General features: G+C 35.0%; 1 protein-coding gene across 1 annotated transcript in view; it reads right to left on the bottom strand.

The window, feature by feature from the left end:
• Positions 1–2,049: 2,049 nt before the first annotated feature.
• The window catches only part of Rpn1 (regulatory particle non-ATPase 1), an 81,345-nt gene continuing 68,391 nt past the window's right edge, over positions 2,050–15,003 (bottom strand). The window contains exons 10-13 of the mRNA XM_089101691.1: positions 13,078–13,262; positions 8,763–8,968; positions 6,253–6,371; positions 2,050–2,309 (exon numbers count right to left, since the gene is read on the bottom strand). Coding sequence (XP_088957817.1) covers positions 2,127–2,309; positions 6,253–6,371; positions 8,763–8,968; positions 13,078–13,262 — 693 coding nt within the window. The 3' untranslated portion in view covers positions 2,050–2,126. The remainder of the gene's footprint in view (positions 2,310–6,252; positions 6,372–8,762; positions 8,969–13,077; positions 13,263–15,003) is intronic.

The following is a 15,003-nucleotide window of genomic DNA, read 5'->3' as shown; positions in this document are numbered from 1 at the left end:
CATTACTCAGGGTCTGGCTTATTCGGCGAAATAATAGTTTCATTCATCAAAAACTGATAATGTAATTCTATTTTTTACTAGATTATTTTATCTAGATATTTTATAGTAGATTTCTATTATTTTTTACTAGGGACAGAAAAAAACAGGCAGTTAGATTTGCTTCTCCCATTCAGTTTGAAAACAACGTTCATACGTTTGATGGCCAAGAGGATCCTATAAAAAACAAACTCGAAACCAGTTTTTGCTATGTCGATTTGTGAAGGCCAATAATTCGCTCAAAATTTGTTTTATGTCTGGTAGGATTGCCCCTTAAATGGCATGTAGACAAGGTTAGTAGATGTCAGTGAGCAAAATTGTTCTGAAGAATGGTACCGACAAATTAAACATCTAAAACTGTGCAGAGATAAGAAGACCTCAATGAAGAGATAAGAAGATAGGAAGACCGACACAACAAGACCTAAATGAAGACAAAACTGAAGAAAATAATTCTTGTACTGGATATTGACAACCAAAATGAACACAAATTTGTTCTGTCTGCGATCGGCTAGAAACTTATTGGGCATATACACTTGGACAAACGAAAATAACAAGAAACAGATATTGTGAAAAATATCATTGTATCGATTCATAAAACCCCAAGAAAGAGCAAAAACACTGTTTTCCTCCAATCGCTTCTAGGTCTTTTGAGTAGGTAGTCTGGTCTTGAACGAGTGCAATAAATTTTGGAAGATCAAATCTAGTTTTGGGTGAAGCTGTACATGATGATCTTTCCTGTTTTGTTTGTTCATTAGTTTCAGAAGTGACACCCAGTGAAGAATTTTGAACTGGAATGTTTGATCTTTGATTAAATTATTTGAGCAAGACTTTGGACGTTATATTTAGGCTGAAAGAGCAATTATTTACGAAAAAAGTCTACATAATAAGCTTTATTATGTTTTATAAATCACGTAAGAACATTGAGCTTCTTACGTATTAAGTTACAGCTGAGTATATATCGTGAGCGCACATAATAGGTAAAGGATCAGAGAAGATTTTTATCTTTTTTACATCACTAACATCATTTAAGGATACCGTAAAAGAACTAGATGAGCGCAATAGCGTATAACGGCATTTCCGAAACCTCCCTAATAAAAGGCAGATGGCCATTATTTTGCTGTCTATAAACATTGCGCCATCTATCTTGCACAAGAGGGCGCGATTCCATATGAGCCACTTGACTCTCTTAGATCACCACCAGGCAGTATGGATTTCGCCAAAATATCTTGTCTGGGAAATGGAACAAAACAAACAGTGAGGATTCCAACAAAGTTTTTTATGTGTAATAGATTTTAATTTTGTGTTAAAAAAGTTTCATTGTTTTACAATTTCAGCAAGTGGCACTATTCTTCTAGTTGATAATTATATTTTAGAAAGAACACTTTCGTCGAACCAATAAAGTTCAAACATGAGTTACTTTTTCCTTACAGACTACAACTTTTGCCAATTTTAAAATTAAACTAAGATAAGAATTTCTCAGCTGCTAGTATCTATCATAAAGATAAATAGAGCACAAATAACCTAACCTGTCACGAGAATTATGTGTGGTTTCCAGTTGCAGAGATATTACACCAAACAAATAGAATTGAATTAGCTGACAGCATTCTCTCATAATCTTTCCCGACGAATTAGCTGACAGCATTCACACATTCAATCTTTTCCTTTTTTTTCAAATATAAAGAAAATATTCAAACAGAAAGAAATTGATATCCATTTATATCTAGGTAAAAACAGCCTCCGGGTAGCCCCCCCCCCCCGCTAAAAAAAAAGCCTGTCTATACCATTCAATACAATATATGGTGTACTTTCCATACGAAAGGATTTCACCACTGAAGGAAACAAATGACCATACAAAAATGTATGTATAAAAGCCTGACAACCATAATAAATTTCTTCGTGTAAACTGATTGAATTTTATTGTAAGACAAGTGAATTGTCCGCCAAAATGTCCTTCTAACAGATTTTTTTTAAATCAAGAAAGCATCCAACTAACAAGAAAATAAAATACAAAATATGAGCATTTTACAATAATTTAAAAGGAAAAAGTTTTACTTGTTAGAAAATCGACAAAAATATACAAAAACGTTAAATCATTTTTCAAAATAAGGATTCTTTCGCAAAATGACAAAACCTTCCAGAACAGGGGTTAGCGGCAAATATTCATCGGTAGCTAACTCGGCCCTCTCGCCGTGAGAAAGAAGAACAGGGGTCGTATGAGTCTGAAATCCTGTAATCGTCTTCGGTTTGCCAGCTTGTCCGACAACATCAACAGCCTAGAACACGACAAACAATTTAGTACAGTCACTCCTAATTCACAATAGAAATTGTTCTAGCGTGAAATTGTTCTCGTTTTGTGTTGGTTTATCTATCAGTCATGGCTGAACTTATTTTATTTATACAAGTGTTTTGCTGAGGACGGCTCTTGGATATAGAGCCGAAATATTCACTTAAGGTTTCAACAAATTTCACGGTCTTGGAAATTCCATATGGCTTGTTTATATGTTTGAAATATACACCAATCTCCTATCTACTGCAGGTGTTTTTTTCGGCCCATCAAATTTTTCCAACATAATTTACAAAACACGTTAACATACAGAACGAGAACCAATAAAACTTTTCTGAAACTATGATTATCCACAAAAATCCTTCGTATTCTTCGTGCTCAAATTCAGGCAATAAATTCGTTGTTTGAAGGATAAAATAATCACAGCCACCCAATCCCCCCCCCCCCCAAAAAAAAGCTTGGCTTCTGTCCATGCATAATTATCATTTATTTCATTTAAATATTTTTTTAGTTTTAGTCTAATTTATGATAAATTGTTTGATTTAGAAAAAAGTTTCCAATTTCAAAATTGGAAGAAAGATTCACGATTATGGGTTTTTAAGTAAATCCCCATCCGTCTAAAAGGCCACAACAGAAAGAAAACTCTGGTTCTAAATTTTAACAAAATTTATGAAGTACTTTCTCCTTTTCTTAAAAAATTATACCTTAAACATTTAGCACATGGCATCTGCCACTTCCAAGAAAATTTCAAAGCAAAAAATGGCTTTCCGCAAAAAATTTACAAATTTGAGAAAGTAGGACAGAAAGTAGATTCAGTAGTAACAGGGTATATTTACTATTCCTGTTTCCAGTTATTCCTATTACACGAAAAAACTACATTCTGCTCCCATTAACGTGATGAGCAGAATCATTACAAAAACTCCTAAAATTTGGAAAGCACAATAAAAAGATGTTGTTTTCAAGGTCATAACGACATAATAACAAAAGTTAACTTAGATCTAGAACGATGACGATAACCTGAAAATGTTGGATTTACATTGAAAGATACTTTCGAAATTAAATAAATAAAAAGCATTTTTTTTTTCAAGTCATGGTTGCAGCTATAGCTGCAACCTATTGTAGAGTGAACCACAGCCCCTTGTAACCAAAAGTTAAAAAAGAGAAAAATTTCCATCTGACCCTGATTCAAGAACGGTAACTATTTTTTCCGTTCATCTTAAAAGTAAAAGTTTATAACGAAAAGAAATTATGATGATTTCGAAAAAAAAGCATGAAACCCTTCAAAAAATGGTTTCAGGCCAAAATGAAAAGTGCATCATTGAAATCACCGTGGTCGAAAACATATTACAGGGGAACTACAGTCCCCTACCTTGAAGAAAGAAAATCACTCTTTTTTTGCATTTGTAGCGCTGATGTGTCCCTTTTCTTCTTTTTTTTCTACTATGGCTAGCGGGCTATCAGAACATAAAAGGGAGATATTTAATGGCTCATTAAAAAAAAAAATAAAAAATAAAAAAAAATGAACCATTAAACATGATTTTAAAAGTTAAAATTTTAGTAATTTTAACCATTGTAGCTGCAATATTAAATAGACATAATATAGTATTGAAGGAAGCCAGGGAATTGGGAAGCAAAGTCACTCAATTTTGACATCATATTCAATGTAGCATTATCTTGCATACCAAGATACAATTTGTTTTTGTCAAAAAGGGATTTCATTTTTAACATTGTAATTGGTTGATTACCAAAGCACTTCAGATTTCCCTGCTGTTCATTCTTCCCTATAAATTACACACTTTAAATGTTAAGTCGGCTTTTAGGTTTACCTACCGTTTACCTACGATTTTAGGTAAACCGTTGGTTTACTTAAAATCGGTAAACCGATTTTAGGTAATCCTTTTAGGTTTACTTACGATTATGACCTCATTCGCCATCCTGTATATGAAGATGTAAATTTTTGAAAAAAAAAGGTTTTATTTTTTAAATTATATTTCACTAATTAGAAAAGGCACTAGATGTAGAAATTTCTTTCAAAATGAGACCTTAAACAGATCTTCATGATGTTCCAGTGCCCCGCTAATTAATAAAACTGATTTATAAGTTGTGCTCCAGATACTGTTTTTGGGCATTTAAGGTCATATAGTATCAGATATAAATCTCTAGATAAAATTGTAATCAAAACGGATGGAGTCTAAAACAATAAGGGCCCTGGAGCGTCATAAAGCTCACAGCTTCAAGATAAAGGGTCCAAAGCACTGTCCATTCCAGAGTGTGGGCTTCATAGATACCTTTAGTAACTGAAATAACGGTCAATAAATTTTATTGACCGTTAATTAAAATTAAACTTGCTTAATTAAAATTAAGCAAGGGCGTATTGTCTGTATAATCAAACAGACCATAGTAAGGGACCTCTTCTCCCCCTCCCTACACCCAGCTTCATAGATATTGACACATACACCCCCTTCGAATCTTAGACATCTTCACAAAACTTATTTTAGCCATGACTACTTGAACAACATCTCTTCCTACCACAACTATCATTACTACTCCAAAAACTATTACTGCTACTGCTACCACAAAAATCTCGCAACCAGTAGCTTATAAACTAAAATAATGTCAGTGAAGAGCGACGCCTAACATAAATTAAATAGAATAAACCGGTTTATTTGATAGCTGCAAATATCTCCTTAGAATTTTCGGCATCTAATGGTTATCCTCAACGGTAGTAAAAATCTTAGGTTATCCTTCCAGAAAAGAGAATATGTAGATGGGATATTCTCATGATGGTTGGACAATCTTGAGCCGTAAATGGCCAGATGGTCAATAATATATAGCCATAATCGGGCAATACAGACGCCACGGAAGCATATGAAACATATACTGACATGCACAAATTGATTGATGGATTATATTCAAATCTGTTGGTTATGGAACATTGACTTTGAGAAACATTATCCGAAAAAGTTTTTCACAGAAAAAAGGGGGTATTAAAAAACCTAAAAACCTAAAGAGATGAGAAATAAAGCCACATGAGTCAAACCTATAACGAAAAGAACTACTCAACATCCAACTAACTAAATGAACATAATAATTGACCATCCTATATAAAACTAAAATAACTGATTAAACTAAAACAAAAACAGATGGTACAATGAATAAACAGATGAAACCTAAAACGGACAGAGCACAAATGGATAATCAAATCAACTTTACCGTATCCAGGTCAGTACTTCTACTAGCCTCGATTTTTTTTTTTCAGTTTTTCCCTAAAGAAAATGGGGTTCACTGAAACCTCTCCAAAGATTCATGTTATCCATCCAAATTTATTCGACCTTGCAACGACCTCGACCCCAAGATTCTGAGCAAAACTGCCGCTGTCAATTTCTATTCAATCACATTCAACCTTAAATAGAGCAGTAGATATCTGAATTTCCGATCGAAAATTTCCGAGATTTTCCGACCACCCCTTCCCAATAAATGGAGAACAATAATAGAGGGAAGACGGTCTAATGTTCATTATGAAGTCACTGTTTCTGCATTGACTGTGACAGGCAAATATAACTTGTCAACCGATTCAGAAAACATTTATAGCTCGTTTTACACTTCAAGCCATTTTCCCTAAGTTTTTATATGTTGTGCCATTAAATCAGCTATTATAGATAGCTGATTAAAAAAGCTTTTTGATGAAAAAAAAAAAATCAGCTACTACAGCTTTTTGAATTCTGATTCATGATTACCAACTGAATATAACGGAATAATAAGTTTTAAAAAGAGCCCAATGAGTCATCTGCTAATAACAACCTGCGTTTCCAGTAATAGTAAATTAGAAGGAATAGCATGAAAAGATATCTTACTCCCAATTAAGAGCAACATCAAAGTCCTAATTATTATACCCACCAGCTCAGGAAAAGTCGGGATAAAAGGATACATACCGTTCCCACACGAACAGAAACAGGTAGCGCTTTCAAATCTTCATCGAAGGTAACAAGCATTCTAGGCTGGATGGCCGCTGCCACAGAGTAGAAAAGGTAATGCGATTTGCCAAGAATAGCTAAAATAATACAAGTATCAGTATGATATAAATACATTTACCTACCCCAACGCTCCTCCCCAAAAAAGGCATCACTGAAGTAGCATAGCCTGTCGGCCTAGGGAGCTACACGCCTAGGCACGGATGTCTTGCCCAACCACCTTCAAGCTTGACATGAATTTTAAGAAAATCACGTGAGGTAAGTTGCTGCTTCGATAATTCTGATTTTTGTAAGGAATATCACAACTAGTATGATAGATGTGATAATTGTTCTTGAAGCATTCATTATTATTTAGAAATTTAATCACGCTACATGTTTTATAAATGTGATTTTATAGCACAATATGACATTTTATAAAACACCTCATGTGAAAAAATCCAAATTTATTAGAAATTCCATAAAAATTACCTCAGTAGGAAAAAAAAACCAGGAAACTTCTCTTTTTAGAGGGAAATTAAAATGAAGTTGCTGCAAATTCATGGCCAATTGTAGAAAAGGCAAAAACAGTTGATAGTCTGAGTGAGAGGCAAAGCTGGTATAAGCCTTTTTCAGGAATGATAAAAATGATGTCATTTTGGACTAATTCATGACGGACAATGTTGACTGGATTTGTATGCAAAAGGAGGGGGAGCTGAATTTGCTTGGACTCAGGCGAACAAGTGACCTAAGCCTAATAGGCTCGCCTGCTTAAAGTCTCAGGTAGACTACGGTGTTTTAGGATTGACACATAACCGAAAAGTCTCCTGGACTTGTAGGCGAACGACTAGACCTATAGTTTTCAAATTGGTTTGGTAGACAGCATGGGCAAACGGCGCGAGTAGCATGACTAAATCAACAAAATAAGCTCCTTTAAAGCACTTTTAACATTGGCCAGTAGTGTATTTTTGGAATGTGCAGAAATTGCAAGATTTTGGTCCAATAGCAATTGGTGTAGACTATTTAGAATTTAAATAAAAGAAACGTGAAACCCAAAACTTTGTTTTTGAAATAGCTTTTGTTTTTGAAATTGCAGTTGCAATCTGAAATATATACTTAGTTTTTATCTTAGTTAAATACGCTATATTTAGTGTCAGCCGTCCAAACAAACATATTCTCTGCTTGAAGCGTTTCCAGTTAGCGCACCATTTATGGAAATTATGCCCACTGCAACGATTGGTGAGGTCTAAGAATCGTTAATATTATCTTGCAGGAGCGGTACTTTGTTTTGTTCTCAGTATACTGCCAGTTTCCGCTTAATCTATTAGAAAAGTATCAGGATGAAGTCTGAGAATTTACGGAACGTGTGAACCTAAGGCTGGATTGATGAATGTGACAACATTTTGGAAAATAGCGGATAGTTCTTGCCTGGGTCAAAAAGGATGATTTCACTTGCCCTTGAGCCAGATCCTATAATGCGCGAGCTGAAAGGGAGTTCTATGATCAATGTCAGAGAGGACCATATGAAGTTGTCCCACCAGCTTTGGTTTCTTAGAGCAATTTTTTCACATTCGAATGGATAGCTCCATTCAAGCAGGCAAACAAGGCGCCAGTTTCAAATTTACGTTAGATTAAAATCTAAATAAAGGGATTAAAGTTAATGTTCCCTGTAGAAGTTCAGAGTATTTTATTTCTATTTAGTCTTAAAAGTTTTAATATTTTAACGTGAAGATAAAAATTTCACTGTCATTCGAAAACAAAGAAAATTTCACTATCATTCGATTGCTAAGATTCAGCTTCAAACTACATTTGATTTTATTTTCGAAAGACATGTTGGAAGTATAAAATTTAAAAATATCAGTTTTCTATAGAATGTGGACTGAGTTTCTAGAAAAGACGTGTTCAAATGTTAAATCCCTGCAAAAATAAAAGTTTTTTTTCAATTTACAGAGAACAATTCGAAACAATTTACGGATAAATAAACAGGGAAAATTATCATGAATGGTAGTACGTTGATTTAATAGAAAGGAAATGAAAGAACATACAAACTTTACTTTAACAAACTAACTTTAAGTTATATTTGAGCCACTCAAATACGAAATTTGTCAAGCCTTTTTTTTGCTTACTTTTAGTTTACGCGTCAAAGCACTTAAGCTAAAACATCAAAAATATTTTTCATTAGAAAATCAACTTTGTGTGTCCATAAGATACATATCCACAACGGCCGATTCATTTCTGTACAAAGCTGGTTGATGTCATTACAACACAACCCTATGCCTGTTTATCCCTTTCCCGATAAACTTTTACTGCTAAGAGGTGACTTAGTATCGCAAACCCTGAATATTTTTTTTCTTTAAAAAAATTGATATTTGAGCATAAAAGTTCTTTTATTAGGTATTAGATATTTAGCCCTTGGAAAATCTACAATATCTAAATACCTAACCAAAGCCTGGAATTCTTCTTTTTTTTATAGAAAATGAGGGAAAAAGACTTACTCTGCTTGACGTCAATGCACGCTACAAGGAGACCCAACAGGCCAGCAACAGCCACAGGTCTCATCAACTGTCTATCACTATGATAAGGTGAGAGGGTCAGGGTTCCTTTTCCCATATGAACTAAACCTTGTGCAATTCTTACCATGAACAGATGATTGGCATCTTTGGCATGGTATTGTGCAAGCTGTCGCAGCATTGTAGCTAATCTATAAAGATTGAGAAGAATTAGGAAAAAAATGAACAAATCAGTGCTCCAGTTTTTGACTCAACGCGACAACGGACAACGTTCTCTCAAGCAAGTCTAGGTTCTAAGACAGAGGAAGATTTAAATTCGGCAGGAATATTTGTCGTCGCCAGATGAAAAAAAATGTTCACATGCAAGAATGTTCGGCTTACTTCTGTTTCAGATCTAAGTTGAAAAATTCGTCTTTCCGACTGCAACGTTTCGTTGAAAATGAATTAAGGCATTCTATTTGAAGGATATATTATTGAACTCCAGATAGTTTCTCTATAATATACTCTAGAAAATGTCTAGGAGGATTGAGACTGTTCCTTTCGATAAACTGTAAAAGCTGAAATTCACACAATGACGTCGTTTGGTCGTTGGTCTTTTAAGGCCATTCACGATGAGATTTAACTAGCACTACGATTTAGCTAGCTATAATTTGAGCCAATAGTTTCCGTAGAATTTTCTGAACAGCTCAAAAATTCTGATTGGCTTGAATTAGTCCCCGTGTTATGTCATATTATGATCTTAACAATCCATTCGTTGGATTTTTTTTTTAACAATCCAGATATTCAAGCATACGAGTGTTTTTGTAAAGTATTATAAAATTCAGGAAAAACACTAATAGTGTTGTCCAAGTAAAGAGCAAAGTGAGCTGTATGTGTATCTTTTTTCTTTTCTTTCACCAAGCCACTTCGTTTGGAATGAGTACTCGTAAAAAGTTCGGAAGGGGATCATTCGATTGAAAATTGGAAGTTCTAGTGCCCTTTTTAAGAGTGAAAAGTGATTGTAGTGATACCGACGCACCTCCAACGCTCCCTTTTCCCCAAAGACATCCGATAAAAATTTAAAGATAGCATGACCCCTCCCCCAACTCCCAGGGTAAGTTATTCAATTTGTCCATTGTTTACATACAGCATTTGTTATTGGAAAAAGGGGTCATGTTTGATCCTTGGTCTCCTAAAAGACTAAGGGTATTTAGGTGAGCCTTTCGGGGAACGTTGAGGCGGGTGTTGAGCTAAAATCAAAACCCATCATGTGCAGACAGGTTGTCGAAAGGGCGCATCTCAGGAAGTGTTTAGGGTATTAAGTTGAAGCTTTCAGGACACGATGAGGGAGGTGTTCAACTGACCAAAAGACAATATGTGTATACTGCTATTACTACAGCTACTTGTACTACTACTACTGCTAAACTGCTACTAAGGCTCAGGATATTTAAGGTGTAAATTTCAGGGAATAATGAGGAGGAAGATGAACTAAATAAAAAGCAGAAAGCACACTATTTACAAGCAAGTTATCAAAAGGGTTTATCAGTAATAACTTAGGAGCGGCTTAGAGCATTAAGTTGAAACTGACAGGGCATGTTGAGGGGACGATGAACCAACTTGAAGACACTATGTGCCTACTATTACTTCTACTGCTACAACTACTACTAATAATAAGGCTAAGATAATTGAGTTGAATATTTCAGGAAATGTTGAGGGGATTTTAACTAATTCAAAACACACTATGTGCATGCAGGTTGTCAAAAAGACGTATAAGCAATATCCCAGGAACTGCCTAGGGTACTAAGTTGAATATTTCAAGGTATTTTGAGGGGGACCTTGAACTAAGCAAAAGCCACTAACTGCATGCTACTTCTACTATTTTCCCATAATAAGCAAAAGGTGTTAAGATTTAAGTTTAGTCTATGCTTATAATATAAAAAATTTACCAAATTTCTATATTATCTAGTGTGGCTTAGGAACGCACATGATAACATATGTCTAATTGCCATGATTGATAATTAATTCTAGATAATATAGAAGTGAATAATAATTTACAAAACCCAAATGATGAAAATGATTGAATTAAACCACAATGAATGAAATTGATATAATATTGAAATGATAATATTGCCTTCTAGATCGAAGCCTTAGATGGGTAGCTTTAGGAAGGAATCTCAGGAAATCTTTCCTTATGCCTTGGAAAAAAAGCCGACAAAAACCAACAAGACACATCCTATATATACTCGAAAATATACTAAGTCAGACACTGAAGATATGAATGTGTAACAAATGCACGTAAATTACAATTTCCGTTTCAAATAGTGAGTGTAGAAGCAACATCGTGTATGAGCGACTTACAAATCAAAAATGTCCGCATTGAAAGAACAATGTTGGAACGAGATTGCGTATACAAGTGGACATTTAACCATTTCCATGTCAATTTCGATTCATGATTTCCACCGCTTGGCTGTAAAACACAATGTTTTGGCCATTTTGATGACTACATAATAGCGTAAGCATTCAAGTAAACACTAACTTTGTAAACCATGGTAAAAATAACGTTTTCAAAGGAGCACAAATTCTTAACCGGTTTGCGGCCAAGAATCTTTTCTCATATCTGCTATGCTTTCATGCCAACATGCAGGAGGGGGGGGGGTCACAAGAATGAACCAAGTGATGTATGTATGGAGCCAACTGAAGTAAAATCGTTCAACGAAGAATCCTTAGATACTACAAATATGGATATTTGAGCGGATTCAGTATCTTAAAGGACCATCCTATCTCGTCCATTATGAACTTTTTTAGTTTGTGGGGCCTTTTAGGAAAACACTAAAAATCAGTTAAAAGGAAATATCATTTGATCAATTTGGCTGCTTTGTGAGTTCTCTACGATGCTACCCGCTTTGATTGAAAACCTTACCGATACAGGAACCGTAAAATTTGATTATCTTTTCAATCAAATTCTATAATCAAATCACATATTCTATACACCTCTTGATGGTGGCTAGCCCTGAGAGAATTTGCTAATCAATTCTTTGTCTTTTGAGACGGCCAGCCGATCTGAGTCTCGTAAATTAAGGCATTTAATTCCCACAAAAAAGTTTGGAAGAATAGAAAATAAAGTCTGCGAGCCAAAAAAAAAATCGGAAAAAAAAAAATCAAGACTGAAATATCGGAAAATGCTCAAACAGTGTGTGAGCATTTCAGAAGGCAGATGCAGATCTGTCACCGAATGGGATGAAAAGAGGGGATAAGGAAAGATTTAAAGGAAACTGAAAGTTCTTGGGAGGGGGTAACAGTGAAGGTTTGAGCAGATTGGGCAGAGGAAGGGCATGTACAGCTGTAATGTTCTCACGGGGCTTGGTTCTGCAGTAATTTATTAGTTGTCACAGCAGTGATGTGTTCTCCATCCACGACCATGTGTTTTAGAAGGCCACCTATTTTCCTTCTACAGTAGAAACTTTTGAAAGCCCCTGTCTGGGTAAAACTTATAATTATAATGATTAGAATAATAACAAACATAGCTCCAAGACTGTGGGTAGCCTCCCTAGATAGCCTGACATTGAATGATGAAAAGAAAACTGATTTCGAGCTCTAGGATGCATATTTTTGCTTTCATACAAGCCTGACGCAGGTTGAACATTTTACAAAACCTGATTTGTAGGAGAGCTATATATTCATATCATATTAGGAAAGAGCTTCTAAGTGAGAGGATTCCTTCACGGTTGATCCAAGGATTGTCCATAGGAGACTACGCTGTGAATTTAAAATATCTTCTAGTCATAAAGGTTTGGACCCAAGAAAGGAACCTTATGAGAATTGAATTTTAGGGGATTTAAGAGGAATACAAATCTACTAGCGCCAGTCTGGCAGATTCATGGAAAAAAGTAGAAAAAGTAAAGAACATTATAATGGACAGAAATAATCTGCAATGATATAGGATTGAAGGTGTGATCTCTCTTTAAGTGATAACTAATCAGCATTTTATATTTCAAAAACTGTTTCAACTCAAACCCAGTCAGCAAACAGGTGGCCTAGGTTAGGTTGGAAAAACCTTAGCACATTAAGAGGGATAGTTGTTTTTAAGCTGGTAGACCTAATGGTGACAGACCGCTGCTTTTTGTATCCTCTTCTGTATCCTAAAATACCGGAATTGTATGAATCAGTCGAGAGTAGACTAAAAAAAGGAAAAAAATTATCAAACCCTAGATAGAGTTAGTGACTTCTTTTCTACATTAACACCAACTTTTTCTCGTATAAGTTTCCCATACTCTTTAGTTTCAACTGTGGTCATCATGGGTAATCAAAATAAGTATCTTACCTCGCATGGTTAGTGCCAGCTCCTATAAGACCCATTGCCAAAATTGCGTTGTAGGCAACTTCTGGATCAGCGTCATGAGAGAACTTGGACAATGTGTCTATAGCATTCAATTTAGGATTTGAGACATATAGTAATCCAAGCGCTAGTGGAACAACTCTACGTATAGCCAGCTCAGAGTATCGCAACTAGAAACAATAAAAGATCGGTAAGTTTTGGATAAGCGAAAATAGTTCAATTCCACTCAGCTCCTTCCCCCATAATCCCCTTTGTTTAAAAAAAGAAAAAAAAAGAATGGAAGTTTACTGTAAAATACGCCATCTGTGGATGGCCATACCCATGGTCTCCTGGTCTCCTGCATACTTGGCAGGCGATTCTACATTCTGAGAAACTCTGGGAAACACTAGTCACAGGGAAATTCTTATTGAAAAAATAATGTAACTTTACCGCTCGCAACACTTCAAATTAATTTAACACTCGGGAATTTATAGCAATAACAAGAAATATATTAAAGAAAAAAACGACCTCTTAGACCAATCAGAAAACTACCAATATTAAAAATAAAATCAAAACTAAAACCAACACACAAAGAAATAAAAAAGACAGAAGTACAACAAAAATGAGCTGCCTCTGGATCCTATAAACTTATTTATTTAAGTGACGTGGGTGGTCCTTGTTTTACAGATGAGAGTCCCTATTAAATATAAGTCTATACCGAATATAACCACCGCTGAATATATTAAGAGAACAAAGAAGCTTCATACACAAGATATATTGCAAAATTCCAAATATGAAACTGACATATACTGTCACTGTCCACCAGCCGACCACAATTTAACAGCCATAAAAAAATTATTTGAACAGCCAAATTGAATAGAAAATATTTCTAAAACACAGATTCGAACTTTTCATAGTTAGTTTGAATTATTTTCTTAGCATACTTAAGTTATTTTGGAAGTATGTCCAAATTTACTGCCCCATTTTGAGTAAATTTAGTCGAAATTATGTCGAATAACGTCAAAATAACAGCATTCTCTTTGATCTCTTGATATTGTTGACATTTCGAAGTAAAGACTTTGTATCAAAAGTTAATAAAACGTTATCAGGGACACTATTTGCGGTCATTGGGGTGCGCCAGGACTTAAAACAGTAAAATCCTCGATTTCTCTAGCCCCTCAGACGATTTCTTTTTTGCTCACAAATACTTCAAACCACTGTATATACCTCGTAAATAATATACCAGTATATCCAATAATATACCATAATATACAAGATCACGGCTCAGTTATTTTTGGCTACTGCATACTCAGCGCGTACAAACAGCTCCACCAATTTAATCTGCCATCAGTGGTCCACTATTACCCTGGAACACGTATTTTCGCAGGAACTTATCAAAATGCCGTTGAAATCAACTCGAGACTTCGAAACCTACTTGTAATTCCTAAAAACATCTAACAATAACATTGCACTACAAACTACCGATTTTTATAAATGTATTGGAATAAATTAACTTAAAATTAGATTCTTTAAAATTTAGTGTTACACAGGTGAAGCCAAGTTTCGCGTTCAAGAGAAATCTGACTTGTCTACCCGTGAAAAAATCGAATGTCGCTTATGTTTATACTTGTTTAAATGTTCTCCGGAGCACTTGCATCTCGGTCCGTTTTTGTATAATGGTTGAGAGAGGGGATGATCATACTGTATTATATTTATATAAAGTGCTTCAAACAATGCAAAAGGCGTCTGTATGAAAAATAAGAAAGCAAAAAAACCTGGAGCAAACTGGTGCAACCTGAAAGGAAGAAACACCCTTCAAAGAATGTAGTCTGAAAACTCTGTCATAGAGACTTAGACTTCACTCTTGATTTTAAGCCAGAATGGCTACTTATGGCCCTTATCTAAGTTTTTGTGTACCCACTACCGAAACTT

This window comes from Artemia sp. Qi Xiang Cuo, chromosome 15 (genome assembly GCF_049724085.1).
Source record: "Artemia sp. Qi Xiang Cuo chromosome 15, ASM4972408v1, whole genome shotgun sequence".
NCBI lineage: Eukaryota > Metazoa > Arthropoda > Branchiopoda > Anostraca > Artemiidae > Artemia > Artemia sp. Qi Xiang Cuo.
Note: the sequence above shows the minus strand (reverse complement) of the source record. Positions and strands in the feature narration are given on the sequence as shown.